Here is a 22,415-nt window from a genome sequence, read left to right as displayed (position 1 = left end):
TGCACCTGTGCAGACCCCAAATCCAGGCAGGGCGTTCACGCTGGGGTCAGATGTTCCGCAAAAACCTGACGGCTCTGCTGCGGAAACGTGGCCAAGGGCTTTTAAAACGTGTCTCTTCAGTTTGCAAACCAGGAATACTCCTGAAAACAGAAGGTGTGAGGAAGGACGTTTCCGTGATCACTTCACTACCAATAGATGGTTAGCAAAAATGGCGCTTTGCGTTTTCCCAGGCACTTATTCGTCCTCTAACTTACTTATTTTTATTTTTTTTTAATTAATTAATTTATTTTTTTTAGTACTCTCTACACCCAGTGTGGGGCTCAAGCTCAAAACCAGGAGATCAAGACTCACATGCTCTTCGACTTAGCCAGCCAGGAGCCCCTATTCCTCCTGGCTTTTCAAATGCATTAAATAAACGGGAGATTGACAAGCAAATCTGTCTAGTTTTTAGTCCTTTGTGGAAACTCCCTGAGGTGGAGCACCTGGGGGAAGAGGTGACAGGCCCCGCCCCCCCAGCGCCGCGGCTCCGCCCCCAATCGCAAGCTCCGCCCTCATCCCGTCCTGGCTCCGCCCCTGCCAGTCCCCGGCGGTTGACAGGGATCCCGCGCTCCGCCCCTGGTCCTGATTGGCCGGCCGCTTCCCCTCAGGGTTCTCCGATTGGCTGCGGGCGCTCCCGCCGCGCCCACCGGTTGGCCAGCCGGCTGTTGCCGGGACGACGCAGGTTGTTGTGGTTTCGCGCCCGCTGGGAGTGTGGGCTGGGCTGCGACCCGCCTTGGCCGCCCGCTGGAAGAGCCTCCGGCGGTGCGGGCAGCGTCCAGGGAGACCCACGGCGGGCGGGGGAGCGGGGCGGGTGAGCGGGGCGGGAAGCAGGGGTCGGGGGCCCCCCAGGCGTGGCTCCCGCCGCCACGCGATTACACGCTGCCCGCCTGTGTACCCGCATGGACGTGCCCCTGCTGTTTACCCGCGTGAATGGACTCCTTCTGTATACCAGTGTGCATGCACCCCTGCTGTATACTCGTGTAGTCGTGCCCCTGCTGTATACCCGCGTGGATGGTCTCCTGCTGTATACGCGTGTGGTAGTGCCCCTGCTGAGTACCGGACATGGACTTCCCTCTGCTGTATGCCTGGCCTGGATGAGCTCCTGTGTATGTGACAGTGTGTATGCCCCTGCTGTATACCTGTGTGATGGCCTCCTGATGTGTGCCGGGCTGTCACTCGCTGTCCCCTGTTGTGTCCCCGCGTGAACATGCCCCTCCTGCATGGGGCCGTGCATGCCCTTCCTGAATGACGGGAGCCTGCATACCTGTCAGGTGGAGGTGGACCGAGAGAGCAGGCCCGCTGCAGCTCAGCCCCCGGGGCAGTTCCCTGCTCACCCGCGGACACCTGGTCCAGTCTGTCAGCGGCATGAGAAACACAAGCAAGGAGCTGCCGGGCGCCACGAGCCGCTACGCTCCCTGCGGTGAGTGTCCAGCTAACAGAGCCCGGGTCGCTGCGGAGGGCTGGGGGGTCCTGAGTCTGGGGGCGGCCTGGGGGCTGCGGTGAAACTAACACGGGATACCCTCAAAGAAAGCTGCTCCCGTGCCCCAGGGTCAAAGCAGCTTAAAAGGAAACATGAAAAGAAAAGGGGGGAACCCCCCAGCTGGTCTTTTATTTTCAACAAAAGAAAACCAGGCTTCCTACTGTTGCCTCAGCTGGAGGGGGGTAGGGTGTCTGCAGTTTTCGTGTAAATAGCTTGACCGTTGGTCAGCCCTGTCTGTTTCCTTGAATGTTGATGCAGGCACTTCCTATTTCAGCTGCACCTCAGAGCATTTTGTGACCCACGTTCTGCTAATAATTTATATCCCCACCGTCTTAACCCAGACTCCACGTTTAAGTGGCTGGACACAAAAACAGGACTTGGGTGGAGGCTGGTGGGGCCGGGGGCTTCTCACTCAGCAGGGTCTGAATCCGGGCGGAAGGGAAGGAAGAAGAGCTGAACGCTGTAGTCTGTAGGTGCCTCTTGTTTTGATTCTCCCACTCTTTTTAAAAATTCTGTTTAATGTTTATTTTATTTTTGAGAGAGAGAGAGAGAGAGAGAGAGAGAGAGAGAGACAGAGCTTGAGCAGGGGAGGGACAGAGAGAGAGGAAGACACAGGCTCTGAGCTGTCAGCACAGAGCCTGACTTGGGTCTTGAACTCGGGAACCGCGAGGTCAGGACCCGAGCCAAAGTCCGATGCTTAACCGACTGAGCCACCCAGGCTCGCTGATTCCTCCCCTTTTTTGAGGGTGGGATGAAAGGCTGGACAAGACTCAGCTCTCCCACAGGACGGGAGCTGGCAGGCACCTGCCTTGCTCATGACTGCTTGGAGGTGTTAGGAAGCCTGGCCTTGGCATTCCTAAATGAGCTGGTGAGATCTGACTGTGACTGCTTTTGGTGACACTGTGGCTGTGGTGGGGACATGGGTGTGTGTGCGGTGGGGGGACTGACAGGTTCCCCGTCGCCACCTTGGGCTCTCAGCCTATATGTGACTTCTCCAAGCCTTAGTTAGTGGCTTCCCCTGCATACGCAACACCAGTGGACACTGAGAAATGCCAGGCCCCATCCTAGGCACTTTTATACATGGACACTTAACCTCAAAACAACTTGACGCAGTATCATTAACCCTGGTTGATAGACCTCAAACTAGCCTGGGAATCAAACTAGCCTGGGAATCAAACTAGCCCGGGGATCACACAGCCCATGGAGGCTCCTCTGCCCAGGCTTTAACCCCTCTCTGCAAGGCTGCTGCAGCCCAAAGGCAGGAATATGGCCGTCTGGGGGGTTAAGTGGGCATGTAGAGATCCGACAGACCTTGGTCTTGTGTGTCAGAGGCCCTCTCCACCTTCTCCTTATGGTAACATCAGGGTGCCCTGTCCTGCAGGTGAAGAGTCGGGGGGGGGGTGTGTGGCGCCTGGTGGCTCAGTCTGTTGAGCATCTGACCCTTGATGTCGGCTCATATCATGATCCCAGGATCGTGGAACCAAGCCCTATGTCGGGCTCCATGCTGAGCATGGAGCCTGCTTAAGATCCGCTCTTTCTCTCTCTGCTCCTCTCCTCTGGTCGTGCTCTCTCTGAAAAATAAAAATAAATAAAAAGAACTGCTTTTAAAAAATCTGCATAATACCCAGCCTGGTGGCTAAGAAAGAAAAAAAAAAAAAAAGGAAACAAAGAAGTCCAAATGATAGTGATTGATCACCTTAGTAACAAGAGTAATTGCTATACAGGTATTAATAATTTCTAAGTGATGGAAGTTACAAGACAGTTCTTATTCTTCTCAGTGTGTGTGTGTGTGTGTGTGTGTGTGTGTGTGTGAGCTCCTTTGCTCACTGTGTGCTCACTGTGTGTGAACTCCTTTGCTCAGTTATAAATCTACTCCTACTGGAATAGATTCAGTACCTGCCTGAAGCTTCCAGTAATGAGAACTGGAAGATACACTATTCCCTGCGGATTAATCAGAAGTCAAAACACAGAGAGGAAAAATAAACCAAATAAACCAAGGAGTGCATGCCTTCCTTCTGAGAGAAAATTTCTGAGCAGAATATGATGAGTGTAGGAAGCTGCCTTTCATTTCCTCCAAAAGCTTCAATTATCTGTGAGCTTTTGCTCAGATCTTTAGACCTTTCCCAATGCTTTTTTTCCCTTCTCAAGTATACTCTTGATTCAGCTAATTACTATCCTTTAGAGATTTAACATTTTTGTTATGTTAAACGTCATTCATTTTGATGCAGTGAACCCAGCTTTCATAGGACAGTTATTTGTGAGATTCTTGTGTGTTACGTGAATTAACTTCAGCATGGTTTTCCTGGGCTGCTCCGATACTGGAGTTCTCCAGAGCAACAGAACCCATAGAACGTCTGTCTGTCTATCTATGTATCATCTATCTCGAAAGAGGAACCAGCTCACACAGAGTCTGCAGAGCAGTTGAAGATGCATGGAAGAGCTGTAGAATTCCCTCTACCCCCTGGGGGACCTCAGTCTTTCTCTCTTAAAGCCTTCAACTGATGTGGCCCACCCACATTATGGTGGGCGATCTGCTTTAATCAGAGTCCACTAATGTAAATGTGAATCTCATCTGAAAAATATCTTCATAGAAGCATCTAGAAAACATTGACCAAAAATCTGGGCACCATGCCCCAGCCTAGGTGGCACATATTATTATTCATCACACCTGTTGGGAGCCTGGCACTGTGTTAGACCCTGAAGGTCATGAATCTGTGACAACCCGTTCCCACAAGTTCTCGTAAATGTAGGAGTCGCGTGTGTCACATTAATGGCATCTGTTGTATTTTACATTCTTCCTTCACTTCGTTTCCCAAGTTTTCAATGGGTGATATTTCTTTTTACATTTGGACACATGACCAATCAGTGTCTGCAGCAGAGTCACCTGAAGTACCATTAGTCCGAGTGTCCCCGATCTCTTCTCGCTGTGGGATCATGGGTGGACCCTGGTGACTGCAGGTCTCTGGGTTCTGCCCCCACCTCGGGGCCCCGTGGCTCATGGAGCTCAGACCAAAAAAGGGAGAGGAAGGGCAGACAGCAGCTGCTTCATTCCCCTCTCGTTCATCCGTGCAGTGTGGCACCTGCCGTCCCCTCTGTCCGCGCTGACCATGCTCCAACTCTGTGGCACCCACCTGATATTCCCCGGGAGCCAGGCTCAGCCACCTCACGCACCCGTGGTCCGAAGAGGGCTTCCCAACACGAGGCTGCCTGGCCAACGTCCTGGCCTCCACTGGCCCCCTCCCGCTTCTCGCTCATGCGGCCCCACTGTGGCCTCAAACACAGACCCAGGGAGCAGAGGGGTTTGTGTGCGGGGGCTTCCGGGTCTGAGAGGGGGCCCGCCTGGGCTCCAGTCCCGGGCGTGGGGCCTGGCAGGTGTGGGGGCTCCCCACAGGGCCCCGTCCTGCCTCCTCCTGCTCCCCGGTCAGGCTGCTGGCCCGCTTACCGGGGTTGCTGCTTCTGAGTCGGGGTTTGTATCTCAGCGTTTTCAGCACACTGAGTTCCCCGGATCCGGGCCAGCAGGGGCCACGCTGGCCTGCGGTGTTTTAAGTGAGTGCGGACTTTGGGGGAATGAGTGATCCCCGATATATTCAGAAATGCAGTTTACTCCCAGTTCCACGGAGGGGAGAGCACGGGACACACAGGAGGGGATCTGGTTCCCTGGGGTTCCCTGCTGCCACCCCTTTGGAGCAGAGGCGCTGCAGGGCCTCGGAGAGGGAGATCTTCCTTCAGGTGGGATCAGCGGCTTAACCCACATAACCTCAGCGCAGGGGTGCAAAAGAGGGCGTTTTCTCCCATGCTGATGTCCTGTGGTGGTGTCTCCTGTGCAAATGTCCTGTGGTGGATTCTCCCACACTGGTGTCCTGTGGAGGTGTGTCCTGTGCAAATGTCCTGTGGTGAATTTTCCCATGCTGGTGTCCTGTGGTGGTGTCTCCTGTACAAATGCCCTGTGGTGGATTCTCCCACACTGGTGTCCGTGGAGGGTGAGATGCTCTCCCTGGCATGGCTCTGTTGTAGGCTGTGGGGCAAACCGACCTGAACTCTGGGTAACAAGTGAGCCCTTGGCCTCTCTCCTCCAGACTGGTATTACCACCTTCCCGTGAAGCGGTCCGAGAAGCCCATGGACGTGCCCCCGGCCTCCCAGATCCCCGGCCTCAGTGATCTGAGCGAGCCTCCCAGTGGGCACCTGCCCGGGCAGCGCAGATACTGGATAAAGGAAACCGACTCGGAGTATGTGAAGCTCGCGAAGCGAGGCGGCCGGCCCGGTAAGAGCCCCGCGCGCTGAGGTCCCCGCTGCGTGCGCAGGGGGTAGGGGCGCTCTGGCCACCCTTTCCTCCGTGTAAATGTGTTCCTGAAAAAGCTACGAGTTCTGCCCATGGCCCTGGGACACCGCGGGTCACAGACGCGGCGCGGGGCGCGTGTAACCTGCACGATGTGCCACTGTTTACAATGCATGCGAAGAGACTGGCTGTGCAGAGCTGGCTTGGAGAGGCACCTTTGCAGAGGCCACCCCGCCATGTCCTTGTCACTCGCAGAGGGTGTGTCCCTGCGGCGTGGGTGGCCTCGTGCCCCAGCTTGCCCTCGGCCCTCTCCTGTGGCTTATCCGCCTTGCCCTCCTCCTGGGGTCTACTGTGTTCGAGTCCCTGGCGATGGTGGGGTGATTTGCCCAGGGACGCACCGCCTGGTCATGCTCTCGGAAACCGCGAGGCGGGGAAGGGCCGGGTCCTGCAGGGCGGAGGGCTGGCCTCTGGGGCGAGGGACCCTGGGAGACACGGCCTCTCTCCTGCCGCCCGGCTGCCATATTCCTAAGGAGACTGCTGTGGGTGGGGAGAAACCCAAGGGCAACACGGGCGCTTTAGAAAAGCCCAGAACAGTCCCTTCAGTTCGCTCCATGCAAGGCCGGGACAGCACCCGTGTCATCCTTCCGCCCTCCGCTCCTGGACACTGGTTAAGGGACAGTTAGTGGGATTTCTAGCAAAGTCTGGATGGGGCTGCAGGTCAGACGAGACGCGAGCGCTGACTTCCTGGTACAGGTCGTGGGCTGGGATCAGGTAACAGCTGTCGTCTAGAGCCCCCCCTCAGGGCCAGGAGGGGTCCCTAGCTGTCCCTCAAGGAGCAGAGTCAGTGACGATGCTAATGGGGGCGGGGGAGGGGGAGGCGGCAAAGGGGAACCCGTGCCATTCCTGCCACTTTCCCCTAATCCGAAATGTCTGAAAACCAAAAGCGAAATAAGATGCTAAACATTCCCTACGGATCCAGGGCCAGACACTCCCGCCTCCCCGGGGGTTGTTGACACCTGGTGGCCCCCAGTGCTGAGAAAGGCCCTGGAGGGAGGGGTGAAAGCCACAGAAGCCAGGGGGCCCGCGAGGGGCAGGGGAGCCGGACAGGTCTCAGGCTCCAAGGGGGGGCCCTGATGACCGGCTCCCCTCGCTGCGCAGCCCAGCCGCGGAGAACAGTCAGACCATGCAGGGGCAGGTGAGGGGGCAGCCCTCCAGCAGCGCCCCAGGGACCTGAGGAGTCGTGCCCCCACGGATGTCACCTGGGATGGCGCACAGGTGCCAGTGGGTGGCAGCTCGGTAGCAGGGCAGGCTTCGTGGGGAGAGGTGCCCGAAGGGTGAGCAGGACACGCACACCTGGCGGGCACAGCCCTGCTGTCCTGGAGCCCCGCTCGCCTGGGAGCCCAGAGGTGACCCTGGAAGTCACAGCCCCCCCCCCCCCCCCCCCCCCCCCCCCCCCGCCATGGTGAGCTGTGTGCTCACAGCTGCGTCTTTTTGGCTTTGAGATCTGCTGCAGCACCTGGCACCGGGGACCAGGAAGGGCTCCCCAGTGGCCTACTCCTTGCCGGACTGGTACATCCACCACAGCAAGCCGCCCACGGCCGAGCAGAGGCAGTGAGTACCCCTCCCCCCCACCCAGGCCTCCCGGGTCATCTTGGGAGCGAGAGAGCAGCTCACTGTGCATCTTATTGTTTGTTTGTTTGTTTTTTAAGGTTTACGTATTTATTTTGAGAGAGAGACAGAGCATGAGCAGGGGAGGGGGAGAGAGAAAGAGAGAGAGAGAATCCGAAGCAGGCTCCATGCTGTCAGCACAGAGCCCCATGTGTGGCTCGATCCCAGAAACCAAGAGCTCATGACCTGAGCCGAGGTCAGACGCTTAACGGACCCAGCCACCCTGGTGCCCCTCACGGTGCATTTGAAATCAACAGATCTCGAACCCCGGGTGGTAAGACAGCCCACAAGTGGGCAGGGGGTGCAGCGTAAGTGACCACAGCCTCCAGGCTGCTTCTGGGACACGGCCTCCAGCTTTATCCTGTGTGCGGGGGGCCCGAGGCCCCAAGGTCCTGTGGCCAGCAGCCCCTGGGAAGCGTTCTTCTCCCTGAGGGATGCGGGTGCCGGGGGGAACCAGAAACGCAGGGGACCCTAGGTCCCCATGGGGATTGCAGAGTTGCGGGGAGCAGTGCTCCCCCCAGCCCCCACGGTGTCTGAGGAAATCCTGTGTCCTGCGGACTAGCTTCCAGACCCCTCTCTCCAACTGGGAAGCCGTGGGAAAAACCACTTCCGGTGGCTTCCACATGTGTCTGAGCTGTCACCCTGTGTCCCTGGAAGGCTCTGCCTGTGGTCACACGCAGTTTTGTCCTCAGGGTTCCTGTCCCCCGTAATTTATTTTATTCGTACTTATTTTTATTTCTTAAAATCTTTTAGAGAGAGGGAAAGACAGCATGCACAGTGGGGGAGAGAGGGAGAGAGAGAGAGAGAGAGAGAGAGGGAATCTTAAGCAGGGTCCATGCACAGCACAGAGCCTGATGCGAGTCTTGAGCTGTGAGATCATGACCTGAGCTGAGATCAAGAGTCAGAGAGGGGAGGGGGGACGGAGAGGGGAGGAGGAAGAGGGGAGGAGGCAGAGGGGAGGAGGGAGAAGGGAGGAGGGAGAGGGGAGGGAGGGGAAGTGAAGAGGGAGGGAAGGAAGGAGGGGGAGGGGAGGAGGGAGAGGGGAGGGAAGAAAGGAGGAGGGAGAGGGAAGGGAGGGGAAGGCAGGGGTGAGAAGGGGAGGGAAGGAGGGAAGGGGAGGAGGGAAGGGGAGCAGGGAGAGGGAAGGAGGGAGAGGGAAGGAGGGAGAGGGGAGTAGGAAGAAGGGAGGGAGGGGAAGTGAAGAGGGAGGGAGGGGAGGAGGGAGAGGAGAGGGAAGAAAGGAGGAGGGAGAGGGGAGGGAGGGGAAGGGAGGAGCAAGGAGGGGAGGGAGGAGGGAGAAAGGAGGAGGAAGGGGGGGAAGTGGCCGCAGGCTGGGCGCCCCCCCCCCCCGTTTCTGCAGGGTCCCTGTCGTCTCCATGCCGGATTACATGGTGTATGAAGAGTTCAACCCCGATCAGACCAACGGTAACTACGAGTCCAGAAGAGGGCCGTTCGACTTTGATGTGAAAACCGTGTGGCAGAGGGAGGCCGAGGAACGGGAGAAGGAGAAAAAAAAGGTGACGGGCACCTGACGGGCAGCGTCCCCACACCTGTGGCTCCCTGCGTGAGCCACGTAGCCGATGGCTGTGTGTCATGTTAGCACAACACCGTTCTGCAGGTTAAATGTTGATTTATTTACTGGGGAGGGGAGGGGCAGAGGGGGGGGAGTGGGGGGGCATCGTGAGCGGGCTCCCTGCCCGCAGGTGCTTTGTGGTTGCCGTATTTTGATGCAAAGGCAGGTGGGAGCCCAGGTGCCCAGGGCTCAGCATTGCCCGCTCCAGCACCGAGGTTCAGTTCTGGGGACACAGGGACTGGGGAGAGAAGCGTATGTATCCAGGCCTGGGTGCCCGTAGGTGCCTGACGCCCCGGCTTGGCGGGCAGCAATGCTGGTAGCACCACACAGCCCAGCGAGGGGCTGCCTGCTCTTCCCGCACACACCCCCGACCTCCAGCCGTGATTCTGGCTTTGGGTCCTTGGCACTATCAATGGCATGGACTTTTTAAAACTTTTTTTAATATGTATTTATTTTTGAGTGAGAGAGACAGAGCATGAACATGAGCAGGGGAGGGGCAGAGAGCGAGCGAGACACAGAATCCAAAGCAGGCTCCAGGCTCTGAGCTGTCAGCACAGAGCCCAAGGTGGGGCTGAAACCCACAAACTGCGAGATCATGACATGACTGAAGTCAGACACTTAACCGACTGAGCCACCCAGGCGCCCCTGGATTTTTAAAATAATTATTTATTTATTTAGGTGGGGGTGGGGCAGAGAGAGAGAGAGGGAGAGAATCCTAAGCAGGCTCCACGCTGTCAGCATAGAGCCCCATGCAGGGCTGGAACTCGCAAACAGTAAAATTGTGACTTGAGCTGAAATCAAGAGTTGGGTGCTTAGCTGACTGAACCACCCAGGCGCCCCAATGTGAACTGATTTTTTTTTATTTATTTAAAATTTTTTTTTAACATTTATTTATTATTGAGAGACAGAGAGACAGAGCATGAGTGAGGGAGGGGCAGAGAGAGAGGGAGACACAGAATCTGAAGCAGGCTCCCGGCTCCGAGCTGTCAGCACAGAGCCTGATGCGGGGCTTGAACTCACGAACCATGAGATCATGACCTGAGCTGAAGTCGGACGCTTAACCGACTGAGCCCCCCAGGTGGCTAGATGTGGACTATTTTAAAGACCAGGTCTGTTTCTTGCGGATATGTAAGAGCCCAAGCCATGTAGCTGTAAATGGGGTCCCCAGGAGTTACCCGTGGCCACGGTGCAGGTCCAGGGGCCTCTGAAGCGATCACAGAGCAGGCAGCAAGCCAGGCCGGGTGTGAAGGGGCTGTGGCTAGAGACACCAACCAGGCGGACAGGTCCCTGAGTTACAGGGACGAGGTGTGGGGTGCTTTCCAGGGGACACGCACCCCGTGGGGGACGGCCCAGACAGCGGCAGCGTATCTTCATCTCGCTCCTGTGCACAGCTCACCAGAACTGTCCAAAGCGCATGTTTTCTCTGTGTCCCGCAGGCCTCTGGCACAGTTAGAGTAAGACCTTGACTGTGCACGGGCGCGTGCTGCGAGGCGAAGTTGGTAGGCTGTGCTGGATTTGACGAGTGTCCGTCCCGGCCTCTGGTGAGGGCCTGGCTGTCCCCCCGCTCATCCCCCTGGGCCTGGAGTGCATCTGGGACATGGAGTCAGCATGTGACAGACAGGAGACAGGATTTAGGACAAAATGTCCCCCGTGGACGACCAGCATTGTGGGGTCTCAGTCACCTGCAGGATCCTGTCTGGTCTTTTCCAAAGGCCCCCTTCCTGTGAATGTTTGCAGGCTTGCTTATTTCTTTGTTCGTATTTTTCGTTTTCCCTTACCATTTTCGCCTACTTCGTTAGGATATAATTTACACCTTTTTACCGAGCGCTGTTGCAGTTTTGACAACTGTGCCCATTGCATCACCTCCACAGCCATCAGGGCGCAGAGCCAGTCCGTGGCCCCCACATTCCCAAGCCCCTTTGCAGCCAGGCCCAGCCACTGCTGTGGAATCACAGAGAGTCTCCTCGATGGAACCGTTTTACGGGGCTTTTGCTGAGTTGTGTGCCCAGTGACGGAAAGACCGTGCTCACGGCGGTTCTTCTTCACTGTCTGTGAGTCTCCTTCCTCTATAGCATCTGAGCGCTGTTTCCTCGACAGGTGCGGCTGCCTGCCATCAACTCCAAGTTTCCGAGCAAAACGGGGACCCCGCTCGGCCCCAGAGAGCCTGCAGGAAGCAGACTCTCCTTCCCTCCCATGTAAGTGCATGGGCAAAGCGAGCGCTGCCTGGGTCAGGTTCAACTTTGGTCTTTCCGTCCCAGGTACAAAGTGACAATGATGGCAACAAGGCTGGTGGCGGCCCAAGGAAGCTGACTTCCCGGCAACACGTTTCAGTGACATGACGTTGATGTCATGCCCTGTAGCCCCAGCCTCGTCCACTGGGCTCCTTGTTCACTGGTCCTTCCCTCTTGATGTCTGTCGTGGCGCCGTGGGGCCCAGCTGTCCCCGTCCACATCTTCGCCATGTGGGTGCTGAACTTCTCCAACCAGCGGCTCTGCCTCCATGAGCCCGTGTCCTGCCCGAGAGCCCCCTGGGGACCCTGTCCTTACCGAGACTCGCCTTTTAAATCCCAGGCCATCGTCCTTACCCGCGTGTGTTGGCCTGTCCTGACGTTATCTGTCACCACGGCTGGGACCCCGTGTCCGCAGCTGGTGCTGGGTGCTCCGACCGTGCGCGGATGTCAAAGCCCCAGTTAGTGGCAGAAGTAATGTCCTTAGTTATCCGACTGGTTTCTCGAGCAGCTTCCCGTCCCGCAGGAGAGAGCGGTCAGCACGTCAGACCTAACAGCAGCTGCGAGAGCACCATGCTGACGTGTGTCACCTGTCCTACTCAATCCACATCCAAGGTCCCATCACTCCTCAGTGTAGGCGATAAGACCCTCACACATGCAGCCGCTGAGTTCATGGCAGTTAGAAGGCAAAGCTGTGCAGAAACCAGCAGAGAATCTTTTGTTTTCAGAGGTTATTTATTTAAGCAATCTCTACACCCAACGTGGGGCTCGAACTCTAGACCCCGAGACCAGGAGCCGTACCGTATGCTCCCCTGTCTCAATCAGCCAGGTGCTCCATGGCAGATAGTCTTTAATGTCAAGGAAAACCTAAGAAAGTGATAGTTTGTGAAAGAAAAGGTAGAGTCCGGGCCACCGGTTGCGACCAGGGAAGGGGGGTGTGACGGCGTCCCTGTGAAATGCAGCACCATTAGCTTTCTAATTGGGTGTCACGTAGACAGGTGTTAGGAACTGAACTGTGCAAACTCTCACCACGTACGAGGGATGATTGCAAGTAAATTCTCTTTTGTTCATTTTGGAGAGAGAGAAAGAAAGATCAGAAGTGGAGAAAGGGCAGAGAGAGAGTGAGACACAGAATCGGAAGCAGGCTCCAGGCTCTGAGCTGTCAGCACAGAACCCAGCGCGGGGCTTGACCTCATGAACCGCGAGATCATGACCTGAGCCAGAGTTAGACGCTTAACTGACTGAGGCGCCCCCCACAAGTGTATCTTCTTATGCTGAACACGGGTAGAGAGACATTGAGATTGAGAAAGAAGGAGAGAGGGAGAGAGAATGATCCCCGTTACGTTTTAAGAGGCAATGATGCAACCAAGTTGTTAGCAGTATGCGCACTATGGACTGTTCTGGATTATCTAACCTTTGTACTGAAGTTTGGCACTAATCTCTCTCTTTTTGAGGCCTGGGCAGAAGACCAGTTCACCCACAAACTTTTCCAAACTCATCAGCAACGGGTATAAGGATGAGTGGTTGCAGCAGCGAGGGGACTCGGATGGAAGGGCCCCACGGGCATCCGGGGCAGCCCCGCCGGCTCCGTCCCCGTCCCCGGCCGCGCAAGACCCCGAAGGGCTCCAGGATGCAGCGCCGCCCCCAGACCCGGACGTGCCCGAGGGCTCCAAGGACACTCAAGGTGAAGTACACCCGCAGCCCCTGTTTGCTGCCATGTCTCCTCATTGGGACGGCCCCACGGACTTTTTCTTGTCTCATGTTGGATCTCAGGCTGAGTGATCTAAAAACCATGTAAAATCCTTCAGAAGCGTGGAGGTGACACACAGTCAGGAGGATTGTAGGGGTTTTGCTTTTCTCTTTATTCACGTGAATAGCAAGAGTCGTGATCTTTGTGGCTTTGAGAGAGACAGACAGACATAGAGTGAGGGAGGGGCAGAAACAGAGAGAGAGAGAGAATCCCAGGCAGGGCTCCCATACACCGCCAGCACAGAGCCCAACGTGGGGCTCAAACCCACAAACCGTGAGATTGTGACCCTGAGCCGAAATCAAGAGTCAGATGCTTAACCCGCTGAGCTACCGAGGCGTCCTTTACGTTTTCTTTTAATTTCAGAACTTTTGATAATGTCACTTGATATACCAGACAAATAATAATCAAAAACAATCCCCAAACAATATCATGTTTAGTGTCCTTGGATCTGAACATTCCTGGCCTCTATGCTGCGTGCACTTCTGTGTGAGCAGCTGGTGCCCTTCCAAGAAGGTTCATAAGCCCTCAGGTCCGGACACAGAACTCACAACTCAAACTTGAAAGTATTCCATTACTGACATTAAAAAATATTTTTTTTTAACGTTTATTTTTGAGCAAGAGAGAGAGAGACATGGCACGAGTGGGGGAGGGGCAGAGACAGAAGGAGACACAACCCGAAGCAGGCTCCAGGCTCTGAGCTGTCAGCACAGAGCGGGAGGTGCTCCCGAACCCACAGGCTGCAAGATCATGACCTGAGCGAAAGTCAGTCGCTTAACCGACTGAGCCACCCAGGCGCCCCCCAAAGTGCTAATTCTTTTAATACCAGCTGTCTTTGACCGAATTGAACTCACGTCCTTGTTCTTTATTACAGATTCTCCTTCTCCACGTGAGTAGTTCTAGAGAAACTTAGTGCGTCCAAATAGGACACGTGTCCCCCGCGCCAAAATATCGATGGAGAGATAGCTCTGAAGCTGCAAACCACGTGTGTTCTAACCGCAGGGGGGCACCGGCGACACTCACAAATCAGCGTCCTTAGGACACGGTTTGGGGGCGTTAAGAGAAGGACCGCGTCCACCTATTCCTTTACTCTCTCGTGCGCATCCCCTGAGAGAGACCACGTTTGGTTACGCACGGCGACCAGTGGGCTTCGATAATGGGACAGGAATGATCGGGCCCTGGAGGGCGGGGCGGAGGGGGTTCCCGCACCGGCAGCGACATTAGCGCCAGTTTCTAAACTTTCTACCAGGGAACAAATCATTGCACGTGTTATATCATCCCCGTGCTTCAGGTGGCGAGATATGCTTGATCTCAGAGACACAGAAAGGCTGGGGAAGGGGCAGGGCCCTGGTCACCGTGACTGGGCGTCCCGGCCTCCCTGCCCCTGGGTCACTGAGCTCCCCACCAGAATCTCCCTTGCCTTTCTCTTCTGTTTCACGTTTCGTCTCCTGTCCTTCTTGAACAACCCACAACATATAACCCTGAACTTGCCTTTTCTGTCCGACTGGAGAGCCCTCCACCCAAGAGCCTGGCACTTTCTGGACCCCAGCCAGGCTTCTTAGTGACGTTTTTCTCCTTCCTTGAGAAGCAAGATTGCCCTTTCCCCCGCCCCCCCCCCCCCCCCCCCAGGGGGCCTGGGACGTGGTGCAGAGGAAGGAGGCAGGCGTGTCCTCCGGGGCTGGGGACACTCAGGGACCCTTCGGTTCCGCCACCGCCCTCCCTGTGAGTTCTGCTCAGCACATTTATGCCCGGAAGGTGGACAGGGACCCTGCCCTGTGCAGCAGCGCACAGGCTGTAGGCGAAGGGCTCCCGTGTGCGATTTGTGCCCGTGGGTAGGGCCGTGCGTTACATTTTTCTGTGGAGGTCAGGAGTGGTTTTCAAAAGAAAAGTGTGCTTTCTTTATCTTTTTAAGTTTGTTTTTATTTATTTTGAGAGAGAGATAGAGAGCAAGCGGGGGAGGGATAGAGAGAGAGAGGGAGAGAATCCCAAGCAGGCTCTGAGCTGTCAGCACAGAGCCTGGCATGAGGCGCAATCCCAGGAATCGCGAGATCATGACCTGAGCCCAAACCAAGAGTCGAACACTTAACCGACCGCGCCACCCAGGCGCTCCAACACACACTTTCTTTTAGTTAAAATTAATAGATTAGTGGCACCTGGGTGGCTCAGTCGGTTAAGCGTCCGACTTGGGCTCAGGTCATGATCTCACAGTTTGTGGGTTCGAGGCCCACATTGGGCTCTGTGCTGACAGTGGGCCTGTCTTCAGATTATGTGTCTCCCTCTCTCTCTGACCCTCCCCTGTTCACACTGTCTGTCTCTCTTTCAAAAATAAAAAGAAAACATTAAAAAAAATTAAAAAATCAATAGATTAAAATTCTTAACATACAGGGGCACCTGGGGGCTCAGTCAGTTGAGCATCCGACTTCGGCCCAGATCATGATCTCAAGGTTCATGGGGTCAAGCCCCAAGTCAGGCTGTGTGCTGACAGTTCTGAGCCTGCTTGGGATTCTCTCCTTTTCTGTCTGTCCCTCCCCAGCTCTCTCTCTCAAAATAAGTAAACTTAAAAAAAAGAATTTGTCTCAAAAAAAAGTAAAAACTTTCTTAAAAAATTCCCAATTTGTAAAAAATGTCATCTCTATTGCTCTTTCCCCGTCAACCCATCTCTTCCCTTTTTGCATTGCAGGGGCCACCACGTCTCCATCTGCATCCACACCTGGAGAGCTCAAATAAGCCCCCCACCAATATGCATCTACGATCATTTTCTGACGCCTAAAAAAGATGTGACTGCATCACAACCATGCTTCTGAGGCTCCCGCTATATTTTAGGAGCATAGATTCATACGAAATAATTACCTTCTAGCTTATCTGCGTAGATGGTAGAGATGTTGGGTGTGGCTTTCTGCATTTCTCTGGGACGTGAATCACGGGGCCTTGAGGACGCTGCGCCTCGCTGGCCTGGGGTGTGGCCGGGTCTCAGACCCAGCCCCTTCCTCCCCGGCCCATCATCCTCTGACCTTACCTGATCCTGTGGGAGTCTCTGTGACATTTCTGTTGAAATCAACCTGTTTAGACTCTTAACTAGAAGAAACTCACAGTCTTTTCCATTGTTTGATTTTGTAATCCTTGTAGAAATATTTTTTTGTTTCAAAAAACCTTGAGAATATTGTGACATAGTTTACATTAAGAAAAAGATTCTGACTATTATTATGCCTTAAGGTTGTAAACATTTCATGTAAGAGCATCATATCATTTGCTGGTTTAAAATGTTTACGTTTGCGAATGTGTTTTGCATGGACTGAAATTCCTAATATTACACATTTATTGTTTTGTATCATTTAAGTCAAACTGTGTTTCATTCTTATATTTAATTTAGTAGTTTTAGCAATAGTTTTTAAAGAATCAGACTAAAGTTTCTGATTTTACAAATTTTGTGACTGTTGCAGGTAAGTAATTAGCATTGCAACGTACTTTTATATTTTGTACATCTCGTTCAAGACTAAAATAATTTTTGGGGTGCCTGGGTGGCTTAGTCGGTTAAGCGTCCGACTTTCGCTTAGGTCGTGATCTCGCGGTTCGTGGGTTCGAGCCCCGCGTCGGGCTCTGTGCTGACTGCCAGCTCAGAGCCTGGAGCCTGTTTCAGAGTCTGTGACTCCCTCTCTCTCTGACCCTCCCCTGTTCACGCTGTCTCTCTCTATCCTAGAAATAAAATTAAAAAAAAAAAAAAAGACTAAAATAATTTTCTGCTGGAAGATTTTCAGAAAGCCAAATAAGGTCTTGGGTAGTTTAACATCTCTCCCAGAATAAACTTGTCATGCACTTGCTCACTTAAAATTGAAGTTTTCAAGAACTGTAGTGTTTTTAAACTGTGTTTTTTTTTTTACAGTTGAGCACTCTTTGTATATTCTAGATGCAAAAAAAAAAAAAAAAAAAAAAAAACCAACCCAAAAAACCCCAACAACTCGACAAAATAACTATCAAACTAAATCTGCCAGCAATTGAAAGAATTCCATGACATGACCAGGTGGGGCTGACTCCAGAAATGCAAGGTTAATTCAACATAGGAAAATTAATCAATGTAATAAAATACATTAATAGAATGAAGGGGAAAAAACCCCACATGATCATCACAATTAACCCAGAAAAATCAGTTGAAAAAGACACAGTACCCTTTCATGGTAAAAGCAGTCTGCAACTAGGAATTGAAGGGACTCGAGGAGGAGCTGAGCCCAAGGCAGAGCCCCCTTAGAAGAAGCCTTGGAGGCACCTGACTCAAGTTTGCTCCAAGGACAGGCTTTGCCAGGACCCAGCCTGCTCTGTAGTTTTAGGACAATCCCTACCAAACTCCCTGGATGTTTTTTTTGTTTTTTGTTTTTTGTTTTGCAGACAGAGACACGCGTATTCGAAAAGTTATATGGAAATGCAGAGGCCTTAGAATGGCTGGAACAATCTTTTTTTAACATGTTTATTTTTTTGAGGGGGGGTGGAGGGGTGGGAGGGGACGGAGGATCCGAAGCAGCCTCTGTGGTGACACCAGAGAGCCTGATGTGGGGCTTGAACCCAAGAACCATGAGATCATGACCCGAGCCAAAATCAAAATTAAATCAACATTAAAAGAGATTAAAAATAAACAAATAATAAAAATATCACAAACTTAGACGTAGAACACAAAACAATAAAACTTTACAGGAAAGCACAGGAAAATCCTCAGGATCTAGGGCAAGGCAAATCATTTTTAGACTTGATAGCAAAGGAGTGAAAAGAGAAAACTGATAAATTTATCTCATCAAAATTACAAAGAGTTCTTCGCTGTGAAAGCTCATAGGAAGAGGACAAAAAATGAAACAAAAACAAGAAAAACAAGCTACAGAGTGGGAGAAGATATTTGCAATGTTTGCAGATGATCTATCCAACAAAGAACTTGCATCTAGAATATACAAAGAGTGCTCAAATCTCAACAAGAATAACCAAACAACTCCCCCCCCCCAAATAATCCATTTAAAAAATGAGGGAAAGACACAAATACTTCCCCAAAGAGGGTATACAGATGCCATAAGCACATCAAAACGTGCTCGACATCATTAGCCACCAGGAAAGTGCCAAGTGAAACCACCATGAGAGACCGGTGCACAACGACCAGAATGGCTAAAATAAAAAAATAATTACAACACCAAATACTGGTAAGGATTTGGAGAAAGTGGATTTCACATCCATTGCTCACAAAATGCAAAATATTGCAGCCACCGCAGGAAACAATTTGGCAGCTTCTTGTACGACTAAATGTGTAATTACCATTCAACCTAGCAGTTGCACTGTTGGTATTTATCCTAGGGAAATGAAAACATATGTTCGCAAAAAACCTGTACGTGAAATTTCATAGCAGCTTTATTCTTCATAGCCCTCACTGGAAACAGCCTGGCTGTCTTTCAGGGAGCAAAAACGGCCAGGTTTTTTGGTTTTTGGTTGGTTGGTTGGTTGGTTTTTAACTAGCAAAATGGGTTTATTTAGGAATAGAGAAATGCACTCTGAGACAACCAAGCTTCTGGCAAAACCAGAGGTGTATCTGTAAAACAGAGAGGACCGCTCTCACAGGGGCAAGCGGAATGTGGGAAGGCTGTTTTCACTAGAAGTGCCTTGGAATAAACTGGGATCTCAAAATACAGTGGCTTCTTATTGGCTGAGCTGGGCCTGGCTCTCACTGGCTGGGAGATGCCTGCTTCTCATTGGCTGGACTGTTGGGAATGGCGGGGCGGGGGGATTCCTTCTTCCCACTGGGATAGTAAAGTGGTAGCTAAAGTAGTATCTGGGTGCAAGGTGCCTCTCTTCCCTGCGGATCTGGGATTGGTAACAAGTGGTAGGGTGTGAGAGCGCCCCCTGCTGGCCTCTGGCTCTATTCTGAGTGAAGTTTCCTTTTACTAAATCCCCCAGAACCAACTGATACGTACACTGTGAACACATCTCCAGGGAATTCTGAATAGAAAAGGTCGATTCAGGGGCACCTCGGTGGCTCATTCGGTTGAGCATCAGACTTTGGCTCAGATCATGATCTCGTGGTCCGTGGGTTCAATCCCTGCGTCGGGCTCTGTGCGGACATCTCAGAGCCTGGAGCCTGCTTCTGATTTTGTGTCTCCCTCTCTCTCTGCCCCTCCCCTGCTCACACACCCACACTCTCTCTCTCTCAAAAATAAACATAAAAAAAAAAAAGCCAGTTCAGATATATTAGATAGTTTCTATGTATATACCTCTTTTTTTTTTTTTTTTTAATGACACATTTTAGAGGCACCTGGGCGGCTCAGTCGGCATAAACATCTGAGTCTTCTGCTCACGTCATGATCTCAGGGGTTCATGGGATCAAGCCCTGTGGCAGGCTCCCCACTCACAGGGTGGAGGCTGCTTGGGATTCTCTCCTCTCTCTCTGCCTCTTCCCCACTTGTGCTCTCTCCCTGTCTCTAAGTAAACATTAGAACAATAGACAAAATGACACATTTAGGGACACCTGGCTGGCTCAGTTGAAGGAACATGTGACTCTTGATCTTGGGGTCATGAGTTCAAGCCCTTTGAAGTAGCTTGGAGACTACGTAATTAATAAAAAGGAAAGAAATCAAGATGAGACATTTTAGAAGTTGAGGGCAGATTGGCAGGTACTGGGGCTTAGCTGTTGAGGGGACTGGGGTGGGGGTGGGGATAGGGCATCACAGGGGTTCTTTTGGTAACTGACGGTTCAGTATCTCGAAGGTGGTGATGTCACACATGTGACAAAGTTGTATAGAAGTGACTGCAACACGAATACGAGTGTTAGAAAAAGTGTGGCGACATAAAGGGCATGGGTGGGTTGTGTTGCTGTCAAACCCTGGATGCAATCCCTGCTGCGTTCCGTACAATGACCCCGCGGGGGAAACAGAGTACAGGCTGCAAGACGCCCTGCCTTTCAATCTTCAGTTCCTTTCAATGTTCTCTTATTCAGTTGAGCTGCTGTAACAAAAATGCCACAGACGAGGTGGCTTATCCACAACCGAATATATCCGGGGCGCCGTTCCCGTCTGATAGACCGAGCTCTGACGGGCTCGGGTAACTTGCAGGAAGTCCAGAGCTGGCTTGCAGCACAGCTCCCAACGCCGGTGGGAGTTCACACGAGGGGCAGCCACTGTGGGCTGAAGGTGTGCTGAGCGCCAGTTAAGAAACTAACTCCCGCGATTCCTGGATGGAAGGGGGGAAGAATTGCCCTGAGAGGTAACCATTTTAGAACAAGAGCAGTCAGGTAGGAGGGTGTGTGGAAAAGTGAGTGCGGACAGAGCAGTGTGGCAGCAAGGGGGCGGGCTGGCATTAGGGGCACGTGTTTGACCCCTGCGTTTGGGGTCCAGGCTGGACAATTCCCGGAGGCCCTGGCTTTCCTGCTGAGATGGCCCCCTTAGGAGACACACAGCCCTTATACAGGTAAAGACAAAGAGGCCAAGGTCACATCAGCTGGTGGCATCCGGCTGGTGTCTGGGGCCACCTGCAAATGTTCTGGGGGACACACTGCATGACACAGAGGCACCTGCCTCCCCCATGCCAGAGCGGAGATGCTTTTCTTCTCCATTCTTCCCCATCGACAATCAAAACACTGGCTGTGACCCACGACACTGTTCCATGGTCTGCCATGGGGCCTGCCCGCCATCTGAAGAACGCCGTTCTCCTTCTGTGAGGTCTCTACCCTCTATCTGAGCGATCGAGGATGCTTCAGAGCCACTGAGATGGGGAGGAAGGGTGGCTGGCACTCACCCTTGGAAGTGGTACCAAGCAGCAAAAGCAGCCTCTGTGAATAGCTCTGCGACTCTCTCAGCTCCTTTCCAGGGACTCTGAATAGCGGGGAACGACTCCTTGGCCAGCCCGCCAGGAGTGGGTGTCGTCGTCGTCAGTGGCCTTTCCGGCGTGACTACTTCAGTGTGAGGCTCACTTCTGTACAGAAGGGCAAGGCCCTCGTTTCAGGTGTGGTGTAGCAATGGTCACAATTTCATTTCCAGCCTGTCACATTCACGAGGCATTACCTTGACACATACGCCTTGGGTCTTTGAGTTTCCAGTTCAGGTGCGGCGTCTTGGAAGAGAAAAATAAAGCCCTTCATCTGCTACAGGCCATCGGGCCAGGCTGTGCACTCTCCAGAGAGCCTCACGCACCGAGCTCCCGGGTGCTGGATGCCGGTGCAGGTACCTGCAGGGCAGTGCGGGTCAGCCCACAGTCTTGGCCGCCGCCGGGCCCTGCAGTCTAGGCTGCTGACTGACTGAATGAGTCATTTCCTTAATTGCGCCAGCGTCTCCTGGTTTTCCCCAGTTACTAGCGAGCTCCGGGAACCCAGAGTCTCAGAAAAGAAATGCCCCAGAGCAGGGATTGGAGGGATCAAGGGACCACAGCGGACGTGGCCCAGACCCTGTTTCCTGGCACCACACAACACCCCCCCCCCCACCCCGAACCACACCCTGGGCTGGTTCCGGTGGCTCTGGAGCTGGGGGTGGGGCAACTCCTACGGACCTGGGCTCCTCCACCAAGGTCAGGACCACGGGCCGCACCCCGCATAGGCCGCACGGAAGAAGGAAGGTTTCCTCTCCACCTGGCAACAGCCTGCAGCGGCTGCAGCCAATGAGAGGCCCCCTCGCCATCACCTGCAGCCAATGAGAGGCCACCTCCGCCTCCATCACCTGCAGCCAACGAGAGACCACCTCCGTCCCATTTCCCTCCAACTAGCAGCCGCTGCCACTCCCGCGTCCCCTGGCACAGGGCGCCCAGCTCCCCGGGTTTGCCCTCGGCGGGCATAGTTTGCTGGCCCCAGTGGCAACTGGGCTGCCCGGCCCGAACGAACCCGTTTGCCGCTGGATAACCTCTGCTGTTTACTTTCCAGGACCGACGAGAGGTCTCCTTCTCGGGGAGCGGCTTAATGAGTAACAGGGACGTCCCGGTGACTCACCGCCTCGCCCGCCATAGGAGGAAGCAGCTCTGGGCGGAGCTGGGGACCGCCTTCCCGGAACGGGGCGGGGCGGGGGCACGGCGGGGCGCGCCAGCTTAGGACCCACGCGGACGCTGCGGGTCCCTGCGCGGGTGAGTGCTCCGCGCCGGGTCCGGGGATGTGCTTCCCGGAGCCAGGCTTTCCTGTCTCCGGCCGTGGGCCCGGGGGACGTGCGGGGGGCGGGGGGCGCGCACGCGAGTACTGGGAGAGGAGGGGGCGCACGGGAAGGTGCTCTGCGAACGCGGCGCAAGGGGGGTGAGCAGCGCGCGCGCGGAGAGGACGAGGGGTGCGGGGAGCAGGTGCGGGGAGAGGAGTGTTTGGTGAGCGGCGCGGGGAGGGCGCCCCGGGGCGCAGCGCGCGCGGGGCGGATGAGTAGGGCGCTGGGTTGGGGAGGAACAGGTTTCGGGGAGCGGAGTACGGTGAGAGTACC

General features: G+C 54.0%; 2 protein-coding genes across 3 annotated transcripts in view; both read left to right on the top strand.

Moving 5' to 3' along the window:
- Positions 1-1,315: 1,315 nt before the first annotated feature.
- On the top strand, positions 1,316-16,109 carry CUNH7orf57 (chromosome unknown C7orf57 homolog). Of its 2 annotated transcripts, XM_039235710.1 has the most exons (8): positions 1,316-1,459; positions 5,596-5,781; positions 7,299-7,407; positions 8,825-8,981; positions 11,135-11,232; positions 12,719-12,948; positions 13,886-13,900; positions 15,692-16,109. In XM_039235710.1, exons 1-8 carry the CDS (start codon positions 1,405-1,407, stop codon positions 15,736-15,738), a joined length of 897 nt encoding a protein of 298 aa, XP_039091641.1. In that variant the 5' UTR covers positions 1,316-1,404; the 3' UTR covers positions 15,739-16,109. The 2 variants fall into 2 exon arrangements, with proteins under 2 accessions (XP_039091641.1, XP_039091642.1); XM_039235711.1 differs by lacking the exon at positions 13,886-13,900.
- Positions 16,110-21,785: 5,676 nt separating this feature from the next.
- The window catches only part of UPP1 (uridine phosphorylase 1), a 27,656-nt gene continuing 27,026 nt past the window's right edge, over positions 21,786-22,415 (top strand). Inside the window, exon 1 of the mRNA XM_039235675.1 lies at positions 21,786-22,077. The gene's annotated coding sequence lies outside the window, so the exon portion shown is untranslated. The remainder of the gene's footprint in view (positions 22,078-22,415) is intronic.

This window comes from Hyaena hyaena, unplaced genomic scaffold (genome assembly GCF_003009895.1).
Source record: "Hyaena hyaena isolate Hyena2069 unplaced genomic scaffold, ASM300989v1 scaffold_101, whole genome shotgun sequence".
Lineage (NCBI taxonomy): Eukaryota > Metazoa > Chordata > Mammalia > Carnivora > Hyaenidae > Hyaena > Hyaena hyaena.
The sequence above is the reverse complement of the archived record's forward strand: the minus strand, read 5'-3'. Positions and strand labels throughout refer to the sequence as shown.

Coding starts and splice junctions, on each gene's coding strand:
- CUNH7orf57 (XM_039235710.1), top strand. CDS start 1,405: ATGAGAAACACAAGCAAGGAGCTGCCGGGCGCCACGAGCCGCTACGCT. Junction 1,460..5,595: donor GAGCCGCTACGCTCCCTGCG/GTGAGTGTCCAG, acceptor TCTCTCCTCCAG/ACTGGTATTACCACCTTCCC. Junction 8,982..11,134: donor GGGAGAAGGAGAAAAAAAAG/GTGACGGGCACC, acceptor TTTCCTCGACAG/GTGCGGCTGCCTGCCATCAA.